We start from the raw sequence: 15574 nt of genomic DNA on the forward strand, positions 1-15574 counted from the left end.
CTGCTTGTTCTTCTCTCCACCACGTCCCTAGCCCCTAATCTTGCCTTGTTCTTTGTCCAGGAAAGGATATCCAAGCCAAGGCTGGGCCAGGATTTGCATGTGGTATGTCAGAACAAGAGTTCCTTGCGCTTCTGAAAGAAATGCTGGGGACAAAGGAGTGGAGAAGTAAAAGGGGATTCATACAAGGGAGACTGTATGGATATTTTCTTGAATCCTATCCTTCTTCTCTCAAACTTTCAGCCTTGCCAATCTCAAGGGAAATGAAATTCAAGTTTCCAACAACCAGTAGAGTAGCAACAACGGCCAACAAATGTTGAGCACTTACTGTTTGCCGAGCCCCATGTTCACTTAATTGTTATCACTGTGAACCTCTCGCAAGCCTCACAACAGTGCTATTAAGTCGATCCTATCATTGTCCTCAGGAAACTGAGCATCAGAGAGGTGCAGTTATTAGCTAATGTCAGATTGGCAGGGAGTAGTGGTGACTCTAGCTAAGTTCCAGCTTCCTGCACTCCAGGGTCTGTGCTCTTGATCTCTGTGCTAAACTTCCTCCCTAATGGAGAAGACCTTCGGAAGCATAAATTTTTGTGAATCAGAACTTTTAAAAAAGGGTGCCGCACTCTTACCTTCGGATATAGAATTTCTAAGGGAAAGAATCTAGAGAACCGCTGTTCATTTCAAGAGTGAGAGGGGGGCATCCCCCATTTACCTCCCGCAGCTGGGGAATGGGGGCACCTGCTTGCTATGAACATGCCTCGTATTCGCTCCATGGTGCCGTGATTGCATTTCATATCTTTCCACTCATCTGCACATTGAATTGGCCTAGGGAGATGCTAACACAACCCTTATGTTCATAGTACAGGTACAGTTGATTCTCATCATTCACAGTAATTAGGTTCTATAAAGTTGCCACAAACACTAAATTAGCAAATACTGAATATCTTTGCCCCTAGGAGGAATACAGAGTTAGGTTCCTGCAAGTTCTGGTCCGAATATTTTCATCAACCAATCAATACAGAATATATGCTGCCTGTAAGAGAGGCCCATGAAATGTAAGGTGACAGTAAGGTTGATATAAAATAATGGAAAACTATAATATGCAAATACTAATCAAAAGAAAGGTGGTGTAGCTGTGATGAAATAAATCTAAGGCACGTCATCTTACCTGAGATAAAAAGATTTCGTTATAAGAAAAATGTCAATTCAATAGGGAGTTCTACTATAACCTTAGAATATACCATGAGACAAGACACTAAATGTGCACAAAGATAAAATTACATATGTGTGTATCATATATAATTGTTATCCATACGTTTGTTCGTGTGTATATTCACACTGTATACAGGCTGACCTCAGGCAGGAAGTGTCATTGGATTATACAGCTCTTTTCAGCCAAGGGCTCTTCCTAGACAAGGCTGAGAACTCAGAGCTGTCAGCAGAGTTTATAGTAGGGAGAAAAGCCTTTCAACCTTTTAAAGAGATCCAGTCTGTCATTGTATCTAATACAAGTGAAGTTTATTCCAGGAATGTAACACAATCGCTGTAATTCACCATATTAATACAAGAGAGAAGGAAAGCCCACGTGATCATCTCTTCATTGCCAGAAATTCATTGACAAAATTCAGTATCTGTTCACGATTTAAAAAAATTGTCATCAAACTGAAAATAGAAGAGAGCATCCATAAAAAAACTTCTAGCAAGTATCATACTTAATAGTAAAAAATTGAAACTCCCTTCCTAAAACTGGGAGGGTAAAATGGCATCCACTATTACCTGTTCTATTGAAAATTACACTGGAGGTCTTATCAAGGTCAATAATGCAAGAAAAGTGGTGTTAAGATTGGAAAGGAAGAAATGAAATTTTTATTATTTGCAGGTCACATGGGTACTTATGGAGAAAATTCATAAGAATCTAGAAATGAAATATTAATAATGAATTTAACAAAGTTGCTAGATACATAGCCATACAAAAAAAGTCTTCATTGAATTCTACATACTAGCAACAAACCATTAAGATTAAGGACTTTAACGTGGTACCATTTGCAATAGAATAACAGTCAGATACTTAGGAATAAATCTGACGAAAGACATGCAAGACATTTACACACAAAAACAGTGTAAAATATTACTGAAATAAATTTCAAAAGATGTAAGTAATGGAAAGACTTACCATGTTTGTGAATTGGAAAGCTGACCATGGGAAAGAAGTCCATTTCCCTCAATCATTCTACTCTGACACCAGTCAAAATCCTCAAAGATTTGTATGGAGATTGATAAGCTAATTCTAAATTTTATATGGGAAATGCTGAGATGTAAGGATAGCCCTGAGGAAGATGAGCCTGAGTTCAAAGCCCTTTCTACCAGATATGTTGTGTGCAGGCAGAAGAGGAAGGGAGAGGCTAACTCTGCTATCGGCTGGGTAAAGGGAATGAAGGATGATTTTGTCTCTGTCTTATTTCTACTCTTTCCTGGAGCCTTCAGCCCCTGGTGCGCAGACAATGCCTCTGCGCCCTGGGATGCAATCATGTTTCTCTTCTATCATTGTGATTCTAGGTGCTATAGGCTAATAAGAAAAAGAGAATTTTGCTGATAAACCTTCTCCTTTTCCCTCCTCCTTTTCCTCTTGTATTTTCCTCTTCCTTCTCTGCCCTTCTCTGTTCCCCTCCTTTTCTCTCTCCCTTCCAATTCCTCCTTTTCTCTTCTTTTCCATCTTTTTTTCTTTTCTTACAATTTTCCTCATTCCCCTCCTGCTTCTTTCTCTTCACTTTTTCCTTCCCTTTTCTCCCTTCTTCCCTCATTATTCTCTCTCTCCAACTCTCAGATAGAAAAAAGGAAGTTCAACCAGAACTCTAACTCTACATATTGTATCTTCATGGTCAACAAGCCCTATGCCATCACCTGCTCTGTGGTGGCCTTCTACATCCCGTTTCTCCTCATGGTGCTGGCCTATTATCGCATCTATGTCACAGCGAAGGAACATGCCCACCAGATCCAGATGTTACAACGGGCAGGGGCCCCCTCAGAGGGCAGGCCCCAGCCGGCCGACCAGCACAGCACTCATCGCATGAGGACAGAGACCAAAGCCGCCAAGACCCTGTGCATCATCATGGGTTGTTTCTGCCTCTGCTGGGCTCCATTCTTTGTCACCAATATTGTGGATCCATTCATAGACTACACTGTTCCCGGGCAGGTGTGGACCGCTTTCCTCTGGCTCGGCTACATCAATTCTGGGTTGAACCCCTTTCTCTATGCCTTCTTGAATAAGTCTTTTAGACGTGCCTTCCTCATCATCCTCTGCTGTGATGATGAGCGCTACCGAAGACCCTCCATTCTGGGCCAGGCTGTGCCCTGTTCAACCACAACCATTAATGGATCCACACATGTGCTAAGGTGAGTGTCAGGGGCTCGATAGATTTTGTTGGCTTGCGTGACTCGGAAGCGCTACCCCTCCAGTTTTTTGTTTCCAGAAGGATTATTCTTGAAAACCTGGGCAATGTTTATAAGGATTAAAGAAAATTCTACCATCTGGTCATGAAGTAGAATAGTGGGTAAGGACTCAGGCTCTGGGAGAGACTGGCCCGTATTCAGATTCACTCTCCACAGTTCTCTGACCTTGGGCAAGTCATTTAAACATTGTGAAATTTCGTTTCGTTTAAGAAAAAAAATGAGATCATATTCACAATATCTACATCACGGGGTTTTTATGAAGATCAAATTAGCCGATGTGTACATAGTATAGAGCCTGATACCTAGTGAGCAGTTAGTAAATATTGTCTACTGTTATTTATTAGGTAGTGTTTTACAGCCGTGGTTAGCAGCATGGGATTTAAAGTAAAACAGACTTTATTTTGACTCGGTGCCGCTACTAATCATTTGTATAATCTCCCTTGGTTTTATTTTACTCCACTCTAAAAACATAGTAATGATAATAATATCCACTTCATAGGGCCATTGTGACAATTAGAAATAATGTATTCATATGGGGACTGACACGCAGTAAGCACTCATGATATTACTAACAATATTCTTAATGTCAGTAGGAGCAGTAGTAGTAACATATTGCTTGATATCCTAAGATGGCCACAAAATAACGTGATAAACAAAATAAATAGAAGGATAAATATGCAACAGTAACACCGTGTGATAACTGATGTAATGGAGGTGGAGATAATCTAGAAGGGGGATTTGAGGAGGAAAGAAGCTGATTTGGCTTAAGAAAATCAGGAAAAGCTTCAGAGGACAGCATTTTTTAAGAATTGGAGACTTGGAGGAGAAATCAAGGAAGTCGTTCTAGCAGATAGAACAGCATGAGGAAGGAAATGGCATGTGAAAGAGCATGGGAAGGTCAAGTGGTTTACCCAAGGTCGCGTAGGTTGATGGAGATGGGGGTCACTGTGGAGTTGAATGTTCAGTGACTAGTCATGATGCTTCTAAACCCTGAAAATTGTCTGGCTCCCCCGGGCCAGAGTTTTTCTCAGCCATGAAAAACCATGTGTAAAAGTACATTCATCCTATGGCAAAGACGAATTGTCAACGGCATTTGTTTTCCTTTGCCCCAAGATGCATAGGAATTTCTAAAAAAGCAGCTCCTTCTTTGACACAAGCATTTAATTTTTTCTGATGACAGTATTCAGCTGTCCTGGCAACCCAAAACTGAGGAACTTTCATTTGCATGTGTAAGAAAAGAAGAAGGCAAAATAGGGATTGCAAGTGAAATATAAGCACTTCGCCTCCGGGACTGCTCAGAAGCCTGAATTCAGTTTCCTGCTACGAGTGTGGTCTGACTTGTAGTGAAAGCCTAGCATGGTGATGCCAGCTGCTCCAAGAGCCTCAAAGGCTGCGCCTGTAGGCTCACCTTCTTCCCTGATTATTATGCCTTGAGCGAGTGTCATGGGAAGAATCCAACCATGTAGTAAAGTGTGCGTACAGGAACTTCTGTGGGGGGCGCCTAAAAGCTACTTAAGTCAGCAGCTGCCTCAGTACAGGCACCCAACGACTTACACTTGTATGTTCTAGCAGTGCATTTGTGGAGTCAGTTGTTTATGACTGGGGGGTGGGGGGTGCTTTTCCAGGACAGCCCAAGAAACCCACCTGACTGATAACGGTGTTTCGTCCCTGCCGCATCTGGAAACCTGCCGTGTGGTTGCAAAACAGAGATGACAGTTTAGAGGTGGCTGGTGGATGTGCTCTCGATACTTTATTTTTTGTCATTTCTTAGTGAGGTAATGAAAACTGCAGGAAACTGGTCTGAGATACTCCTCTGTGGGGGTGAGGAATCTTCTAAGAGCGGGGAAGCCTATGCAGAGACGACTGTTGGAGCCCATTGCAGGGCTCCCCAGCTTGCTTTGAGCCCCCAGCTTGCTAAGGACAGGAATATTGCCTGTTTTGTTCACTGGTCCGTACCAAATACCCAATATGCTGCCCGACATACACTAGGAACTTAAACTCTTGATGAATAAATTCATACATCATGCAGTGAATTCTCTAGATCGATTGTATCAATACGCCTTAGGAAAAATTTATGTTTTTCTTAAAAATCCTATAAGCAGGACACCAACAAATTCCGATGGACTCAAGAAGTATAAAACCTAAATAATCAAAAGTACAATCGGCTTTTGTCCTGGTTTTATCCTTCACCTCAAAGACAATTGAAACGAATCCAATGATTTTTTAAATGCATTTACAAACCTGCATAAAACATACAAATTCATAGACTCCTCTCCCTTTATTGTATTCTATTTTATCTTACTTTACTTTTTTATTTTATTCTTTTTCATCATGATAAGTGCACTCCCTACTCTCCATCCCCTATCCACATCCCCAGCCGCCACCCTCCCCTCTGGTAGCCATCAGCTTGTTCTCCATAGTTAACAGTCCGTTTCTTGGTTTGTCTCTCTCTTTGTTTTTCCCTTTGCTCATTTGCCCTGTTTCTTAAAGTCCACATAGAAGGGAGATCTTAGGGTATTTGTCTTTCTCTGACTGACTTCGCGTAGCATTGTACTCTCTAGTTCCAGCCGTGTCATTGCAAATGGCTGGAAAGATTTCGTTCTTTTTTATGGCTGAATAATATTCCAGTATACATATCACTTCTTCTTTATCCATTCATCTATTGATGGATACTTGGACTGCTTCCATAGTTTCGCTATTGTAAATAATGTTTCAGTAAATACATGGGTGCGTGGATCCCTTTGAATTAGTGTTTTTGTATTTTGGGGGTAAATACCCCGTAGTGCAATTACTGCATCATCGGGGAGGGGGAGTTCTGTTTTTAATTTTTTGAGCAACCTCCATACTATTTTCCAAAGTGGCCACACCAGTTTGCATTTCTACCAACAGTGCACACGAGGGTTCCTTTTGCTTCACATCCTCACCAACACTTGCTGTCTCTTATGTTTTTTTTTTTTTTTTATTTTAGCCATTCTGACAGGTGTGATAGCTCATTGTAGTTTTGATTTGAATTTCCCTGATTGTAAGTGATGATGAACATCGTTTCAAGTGTCTGTTGGTCATGTGAATGTCTTCTTTGGAGAGATGTCTGTTCGTGTCTTCTGCCAATTTTTTAATTGGATCGTTTGTCTTTTGGGTGTTGCGTTGTATCAGTGCTTTATGGATTTTGTATACTCACCCTTTATTGGATATGTCAGTTGCCAATATCTTCTCCCATTCAGTAGGTTGCCTTGTAGGTTTTTTGGTGGTTTCTTTCACTGGGCAGTAACTTTTTATTTTGATTTAGTCCCAATAGTATATTTTTGCTTTTATTTCCCTTGCCTCAGGAGACATATCTGGAAAAATGTTGCTATGGCCAGTGTCAGAGAAAATTACTGCCTGTGCTCTCTTCAAGGATTTTTATGGTTTCAGGTGTCACGTTTAGGTCTTTACTCCGTTTTGGGTTTATCTTCAACAAAGGAGGAATGAATATACAGTGGGGAAAAGACCGTCTCTTCAACAAATGGGGTCGGGAAAATTGAACAGCCACATGCAAAAGTATGAAACTGTAGCACTTTCTTATCACTTGTATTTTACATAAATGGGGTCGTTTTATATGTACTTTTTTGCACCTTGCTTTCTATCCTTTAAGAATGTATTTTAGAGATCCTTGCATCTCAGAACATTTAGATCTAAATCATTCTTTTTAACTGTTCCATAGTCTTCTGTACTAAAAATACACACTAAAATTGATTTATTTCCCATTATTGGATATGTAGGTGTTTCCATTCTTTTGCTGTATCTAACTGTACTGTTTTTAATGCCCTTGAACACATTTCTTTGTGCATATGTATTCCTTTTAGATAGCTACCCAAAATAAAATTGCTCTATTGATGTGTATGTGCATTTACAAATGTTAGGTTTACTTTAAGGTTGACCTTCTAGAATGCCGTAGAGATTTGTAGTCTCATCAGCAGCGTACGAGAGTAGCCTCTATTCCTTCCCTTCACCAACACTGTACATTACTCATCTTTTACTATTTTGCTGATTACAGAAATGTTCTTTCACTGAATTTGCATTTTCCAGGTGGTTTGTTACGTTGAACCTCTTCTAAGTTAATTGCTGACTAATTTCAAAGTTGTTGACAAATATTTATCCTTATGTGGACTGCATTTTCACATACATCGTGCTTTGTGTGACAACTTTGTTGTATTTTTCTTATGAATTTCTGAATGTTCTTTATTATCATCTAAATGTTAATCTTTGTTACATAATTTGCAAACACTTTCCCTTCTCTTCCACTTGCTTTTGAACTTTGGTTGACTTTTGTCATATAAAAGTTCCAAAGTTCAAAAGCGCTATTTATTTGGCCTCTTGCAGTTAACCTGTCTTCCTTCTTGAAATATTTTTGACATGCATTTTTCCGGACAGTATACTTCCCTGGTTTGCCTCCTGACTCACCAGCAACTCTTTCTTAGTATCTTTTATAGGTTCTTCCTTCTCTATCTGGCCTCTAAATGTTAGAGTTCTTCAGGGCTCGGTTCTTCATTGTCTTCTCAAATGACATTCTCACTTTAAATGTGATTTGACCATCCATAGCTTTAAATACCATCTTTGAGCCATTAATCTCTTTTTAATTAGTAGCTCTAGATCAGAGCTGTCCTCTGAGCTCCAGACCACAAAATCCAATTTACTTCCTTGACAGCCTCACATAGGTGCCTCTCAGGAATCTCACATTTAATGTCCCTTAAACAGAACTCTCCTATATACCTGCCCACCCGCCCACCCCAGACTTCCTGAGTCTCCTCTATCTCCAAAAGTACAACTGTCATCTACCATGTTACTAAATCTGGACACTTTCTGTGGCTCTCAAAGAGAACTAACATATAAGCGACAGATGGAAAGCTTTAAGAAAGAAAAACCCATCAGCTGATATTGAAAATACGGAGTTCGATCTAAAATAAATGCAAAATTGGGGCGCCTGGGTGGCTCATCGGTTGAGCGTCCGACTTCGGCTCAGGTCATGATCTCGCAGTCCGTGAGTTCGAGCCCCATGTCAGGCTCTGTGCTGACAGCTCAGAGCCTGGAGCCTGCTTCAGATTCTGTGTCTCCCTCTCTCTCTGACCCTCCCCCCGTTCATGCTGTGTCTGTCTCTGTCTCAAAAATAAATAAATATTAAAAAAATTTTTTTGAATAAATGTAAAATCTAATCATAGTGACAAAATGTAAATCACAGAAATGTAGATGATGCCTGAACCTCCTGCTGCATGTTTAAAATTTGGAATTTCAGGGGTGCCTGGCTGGCCCCGTCCAAAGAGCACATGACTCTTGATCTTAGGGTCATTGAGTTTCGAGTCCCATGTTGAGTAGGAGATTAGTTAAAAATAAAATAAAATAAAAATTGGAATTTGATAAGTGCAACTCCATTTCCTCATGCAAAGCATCCATTGACAAATTCATGTCATTCTGTGTTATTAATAACGATTATGATGCCGAGCATAACTCAAAAAAAATGTGCCAGTTACTGAATTTAAGAACTTTGAATGCATTACTGCATTTAATTTTTTACAACAACCGAGTAGGCTGCTATTGTAATTATCGTGATTTTAACAATGAGAAAATCCAAGGTTTAAAGAGAGTATCTAACTGGCCCAAGATCACACAAAGTCTTCATGATTGTCTTCAGGCTAATGAAATATTAAACACTCAAAATTGAAAATTATCTTGCCTTTCCTGAGAAACTATAAGGTATAGAGGAGTTAGTCTGCGACCTAAGAATCACACTGGGGAGAGCCGGGTCATGACGACACTCTGAAACTGTGGGGCCTTTTTCTCTTAAAGTCTTTCTGAGAAAATGGAATTCTGCTTTTCCAGGTTGAATTAAAAACAGGCCCGTCTGCCTCAGTGGTTTGGAATAGTAGGTCTAGCCATGTAGTCCTTTGACTTGTATTACATTTTGTTATTGAACAAACACATGGGCAACCAAAGAAATAAAATGAGCTTTTGCAAGACAGTCTTAGAGAACTTTGCCCACTCAAATTGAATGAAATAATGTACCATGTAGCAGAGATGTCTGCAGTTGTGTTTGGTGTTCTGTGAGATAAGCATCTTCTTTGGAATATCCAGCTCATGATCAAAATAGAAGTGAAAATGCCATTGATTGGCTCCTGAAGTAGTTTGTCTAGACATGTAGGTTACATAGCCTTTTAAAAATACCTTCCAAACATGAATTATTGTCATATATATGTTTCTCGGGGCAGTTTTAATTTGTATGCCCACATATATTAGAAAGAGGCATAGGGGCACCTGGGTGGCTCAGTCCGTTAAACATTTGACTCTTGATTTCAGCTCAGGTCATGATCTCACAGTTCATGGGATCAAGCCCCGTGTTGGGCTCTGCACTGACAGTGTGGAGCCTGCCTGGGATTCTCTATCTCCCTCTCTCTTCCCCTTCCCCCCGCCTCTCAAATAAATAAATAAACTTTAAAAAAAAAAAAAAAAGAAGGAGGAGGAGGAGGCATAATGCTAGTATATGGGCAATGGATTCTAAGAGGTTCGTCATTTGTATGAACTGATTCTTAGTGGATTTGGGGCCAGCTTCTCTCTCCTTGTCACTTCTTTAACTTGGCTCTATAGTTGTTCTCCCCATCCACCAGTCTGTCTTAGTCTTATACAAGAGTGACTTTGCCCACTCTATGAAACTCCCATCAGACATAATGGCAGAGAAAAAGAAATCACCCAGTGAGAAGACATTGACTCCATTCCTACTCAAGTCAGGGACAAGACAGGTTGCCTCATCACCTGTGCTGTTCAACATTGCATACAAAATCCAAATGACAGAAAGGAGAAATAAGAAGTATGAAACTTAGAAAAAAAGAGCAAAGCTGTGACTATTTATAAACAATATGGTTATTTACCGGGAAAATCCCACAGTAAACTGAAAATGAAGACATTTCACAAGGATGTCCAGATACTGTATAAGTAACTCAACATTCAGCGATTCCTACATACTAGAAATCACCAGTTAGAATGTGGATCAGGAAAAATACCACCATCCACAGGAGCAGTCACTAAAGTTACTTAAAAAAAAAGTGCAAAATAAAAATGTAAGATCTTTATCGAAGGGAACTTAAATACTTTCCTAAAGGAGAAGTCAAAGATACTGTGAAGGGTTCACTGCGGAGAGCAGAAGAAAAAAAAAATCCAGATTTTTCTTTTGAAACTACAGGAAACTCGTCAGAAGCCTAGGTTTGCAGACTCTGAAAGGTGATTTATCAGGTTCTGAGTAGGTTATTAGGTTTGATTCACAGTAACTGTGCACGGGGCATCGACTTGCCAGGCACTGTGTAGGGGGTTGGTAGAGAAAGAAAAATGAGACTCGGTATCTCACAGAGCTCACAGCCTCACTGAAGAAAGAGACACACGAGCAAATAATCACAGCACAGTGGACATCACCGGGATCGTGCGCAAGGTTTACTGGGAGCTGGAGGGATTGCTACCTAACCAACAGTTTCCTCGTCGTCACTGATGAGGGTCTCCCGATCTCTGCTTGAATTCCTGCAGTGGGAGGATTGCTACTTGAAGGGCCTGCTCAATGGTTAGACAGCTCTAGAATCTAAAAGGTCTCCTTCCATTGAGTTGAAATCTTCATCCCTGTGACGTCTACCTGCGGGCCCTAGTTCTGCCGTGAGCAAGAGAAAACAAGGCTACATCGTTTTGCTGAAATGACTCCTTCTGTATGCTTTGCATTAGAATCCCCTGGACACGGAGTCAAAACACACATTCCTGGGCCCCATTCACTGAATTGGGGCACGTTAGGGAAAATGACATTTTTGCCAAGGTGATTCTTACCTGTGTTAAACTTTGAGAACCACAGTCTCTGATCCTCATGGATTGGAATGGCCCAGTGTATGCTGACTTTGGTTGTGCTTCAGGGTTATGACACACACCCATATAATTCTTCGGTCCTTGCAGAGTCATAGTTTCATGTGATGTTAACTAGTGAAATTCCTTTCGAAGCGGCTTCAGCTCAGCCATTTTCAAGCCAAGTGACTCTGGCCACTTGGGAGGCAAAGTGTGATCCTATAGATTGTGACCACGTACCGTGACAGGAGATGGGAACCAGCCCTACTGATGTGATTTGGAGTTCACTGGGGGTTCGATTCTGGAGTTCTCTTTCCACTGGATGAATGTCAAGGATCTTGCCAGTGCTGTTCACTGCTGCCTGAGGAGTCTCCTCTCTGAGGAGAGCCTAGTAAAGGGCCTGGCACGTTGTGAGGCTTGACAAAGGGGTAAAGGAATGTTTCTGTCCCTTTCCCCAGGCTCGCTTCTCTTCTGTTTGACTGTCTTTAGGGAGAGTAGCCCTCGATGGTCCAAGGCAGAGTAAGGATTTGTGGCATTGAGTGTAACCTTAGAACAGAAATTTTTCTCTACATGAAATCCACTGAGGATTCCATTGTTGGCTTCTTGGGTAAATAATCCCTGGCCTGCCTGTCTCACTACCTCATTGTGAAAATCAAACGAGGTAATGGAGGTGAAATTGCTTTGCTAACTGCAAAGCTCTGTCCTCAGGGGAGAGAGAATGATGTGATGAGAACAGACTATTTATAAGTTAGGTAAATAGCTAAAACTGCATGCTTAGCAATGCAGAGACGGCATGCAGAATTTAGCTTTGGGGATGGATTTCTCTGCTCCCAGGCCAGGCTGAGATGACTCCCTGGTTCTCCAGGTTCAGACCTTGCCCAAAGCTGGGACACTCACCTGGCTCCTCAGAAGGCTGCGAATTTCGGCCAGCACTTCCCAGAGAACTTCTTGTTTGTCTGACTTGGCTCTTGGCTGCTGTCCTCCGTTACCCACCGTCAATCTGCCTGATAAACAGGGGTTTTTTGTTGACTTGGGGAATCTCTAGGGCTGTGTTGTCCTATAGGGTAACCATTAACATTCCAAACACTCAGTAGCCGTATGTTATAAATAGAATACTTTCATTATTGTAGAAAGTTCTACTGGAGAAAACAGCTCTAGAGCTCTGTGAGCCTTCTGTCTGGAATAAGGCAGCATATGCTTTCCTTCGGACTTACGAAGTGTTATCAACCAAAGCTCAATAATAAATAAGGCAGTTCTGACGGATGCGCCATGTAAGTCTTTGACATTTCCACGCACAACATATTCAGGTTTAAATAGGGAATCAATAGGGGAGGAAAATATGAAGATAGAGAGAAAAAAGTGAGAAAGAGGCAAAGAAAACTAAAAACCAGTAGGAGAAAAGCATTTTTTTTCCAGGCTGTTACTTTTTGTTGTTTTCTTGATAAATAACAATGGTCAGAAGTTATCCTTGTATTTAGTTGCTGTTTAATTATCTACTACCTGTGCCCCCAGCCGGACTGTCAGTACATAAGGGCAGGTAACATGTCTATTTTATTCCCGAAAGTTCCCCGAGGGCATAGCCCTTTGCTCAGTTAATACCCTTATTGGTTGAATGGATGGACGCTCTTATCAAATCCCGTTAACCACCTGGAATAGGTATACTCAAATAAGTTTTCACCCCTTAAAAAAAAATATTCATGAATCCCATAACCGGAGTCCTTGTTTTTTTTCACTGTGCTGCTGCTTCCCAACTTTCAATCTCAACATAACCAGAATTCCCCTTTTAAACAGAGGTTTTCACACCGCGGTCTGGATTACCCATGGGTGAGCCAATAATTTAGGTGTGCTCTTACTTTGGATCCTGAGAGGTTTCGGCTAATGTTGGAAAGCTGTTTGACATTTAACAGCCATTTTGTGGCCTTTACCTTGAACTCCGGAGGTTACAATTGGATTCAACAGTTAGCTCATTGTTTTGAGCCAGTGCAGACTGAATCTGGGTGAATCGAAGATGGTTTGAGGATGACCTTGCCTCGTATCCTGCAGCCTCCACCAGGGCTAGCGGCATAATTTTCAGGGTCCCTTGGTCAAAGGCAGATAAAGGCTTCCACTGAAAGTATTAATATGTAAAGCCTTTTTTTTTTTTTTTAATCTGCAGTTGCTCTCTTAACTCATCATGGCATATTTTCTTTGCTATTTACCTGTCCTCTAATAGGAAAGTAAAATTTAATTTTAAATTGTTAGCAAAGATTTACCATTTATAGTACCGAAAGCCAGTTTTAAATGCAAACATGAGAGCATTTCACTTGTATGGAATCACCAAAATGACACGAACCATGCAAATCGTATCTGACAATTCAAGGATGCTTATGGACTTTGTTTTTACCAGCCAGTGCACAAAACTCATGCAAGTGTTTGTACCTCACCTCTTGAGAGTACACACATTCCGCTAACACGCTACCTTCAGCTAACTGATGAGTAAAGAAGGACTAAAAGGGAAAAGAGCCGTGGTTGGCCAGATCTCATCCTTTCTTTCTATGTTGATATTTTGAGCAGAAGTCGTTGGCAAATACAAGATGGTAGAGGGTTTTTTGGTGGTTCCTCCTCCTTCTTCGAGCAGCACTGCCTTCCTCCTGCATTTGCCAAGTTCTGGTCAGATGGAAACCGTGGCCTTCGGGGCTGTCTGTGTTCCCAGTTAGTCAGTCGTACACGTGTTGATATGAAGCATGAGCGTAGGATTCTAGTGGACCTGTGATCTGTGGGAATTCAGTAAGACTCCCCGGTAAACATATTGTAGAAGCTGCTGACCAAGAGACGATGGAAAACAGGAAAAACACTTTCTATATATGATGTGTTCACCTTGTATTTGCTCTGAGGCATACTTTAGGCATGGCGAGTCTACCAGAATCCTGTGCTCATGGGGTATCATTAACGTTTTGAGGCAGCAAGGAACTATGGCGGACACACACATGCACCTATAGCCTGTGCTCGCCAGTGCCCCAGATACCACTGGTGCACGTTCCGTTGTCCCTCAGACTTCACAGGTTCAAAGATAAACTTACTAAGAATTTCAATATGGCAGCAAACAGAGCATTAAACCAAGACCTGGGTTTCTGTCTGGCTGCACTGCTCACACAACCAGGAAGCTGGCCTGTCCCTCGTCCTTCCCAATCACAACCTAAAGCAACCTCTCAGGAAACATTGCTCTTGTTGAGAGAACACCAGGAAAACAGAATAACAACATCAGAAGAGCCCCCCTTAACCTGAAGTTTAGTAATCAAGTGGCTTAAGCTGCCCTCCAGGATGCCCTCTTTTGGGCCGAAGTGCTGAGGCCTAAGCATTATTCCCTCCACGGAGACATTTTTCGAGGAAAAGTTCCCACCTCTGACTTAGAGGGAGGTGAACTTGAGTTATGAAACCAAATGCATAATGGCTGTCGTGCAGGGGGTTGGCACACCTGGGTTTTAGTCCTGAGACTTGTCACTTACTATTGATACAAATGTTAACATGTGACCAGACATTTCTGGGTCTCTGTTCCTTCATCTGTAAACTGGGAATACTATGAGAACCCATCTCCTAGGGCTTTTGTTAAGGTTAAATACGAGACTATATGTGCAGAGCTGAGCCCAGCTCCTCTTACACAGAAAGTGCTCAGTAAACGGAAGCTGGTGTAACTGCTGTTATTATAATTGTATATATAACATCATTCATATCTTGGTTAAACAAACTTCTCCAGTTATTTTTTCAGCTTTCCTGATAAGCATTTCGTAAGAAATGAGTCAATTGAAATCTCTGTGCTCTCTAAACACTGCTCCCACGCAAGGAATGCCGCCCTCCCTCGACTGGAAGAAAAACGAGGAATGAATTAAATTAAATTAATCACACTGTTTATAAATAATTGTTTAAGCAACAGGAGACAAGACCTGTTTCCTGGGTACATTATGCCTCGTGCTGAACAGTTGGGACTGTTATTTTGAATATGCCTTCTGGCTTTTAAATTACCTGTCGGCATTTCTCTGACCCAATCTAAAACGTGCAAACCATGCCGAACAAGCTGCGTACGTTGTCTGTGCCTTTGGTGTTCCCCTTTTGCTCTGCAGGTGCTGGACTTGGTGCTACGGTGTTGAGGTTGCGTGTACCAGCCCTCTGAGACTGGCGCCCACAATAAAGAGGGGTCAGGCATGTCACTCTGCAGGGCAGACTTCGAAACCACACCCAGCTCCAGAGACGCCCAGAGTGGTCCGGGGTCACAAATGGAGGCAGGGTGGTGTGGGGTTCCGACCCTTGA

General features: G+C 41.5%; 1 protein-coding gene across 5 annotated transcripts in view; it reads left to right on the top strand.

The window, feature by feature from the left end:
- HTR4 (5-hydroxytryptamine receptor 4) overlaps nt 1-15574 on the top strand; it is a 176432-nt gene that overhangs the window by 119253 nt on the left and 41605 nt on the right. For 3 of the 5 annotated variants that reach the window (XM_045437828.1, XM_045437832.1, XM_045437817.1), the window contains exons 6-7: nt 61-102; nt 2822-3390. In XM_045437828.1, coding sequence (XP_045293784.1) covers nt 61-102; nt 2822-3390 — 611 coding nt within the window. The remainder of the gene's footprint in view (nt 1-60; nt 103-2821; nt 3391-15574) is intronic. The other 2 variants (XM_045437852.1, XM_045437841.1) reach the window with 1 other exon arrangement.

This window comes from Leopardus geoffroyi, chromosome A1 (genome assembly GCF_018350155.1).
Source record: "Leopardus geoffroyi isolate Oge1 chromosome A1, O.geoffroyi_Oge1_pat1.0, whole genome shotgun sequence".
NCBI lineage: Eukaryota > Metazoa > Chordata > Mammalia > Carnivora > Felidae > Leopardus > Leopardus geoffroyi.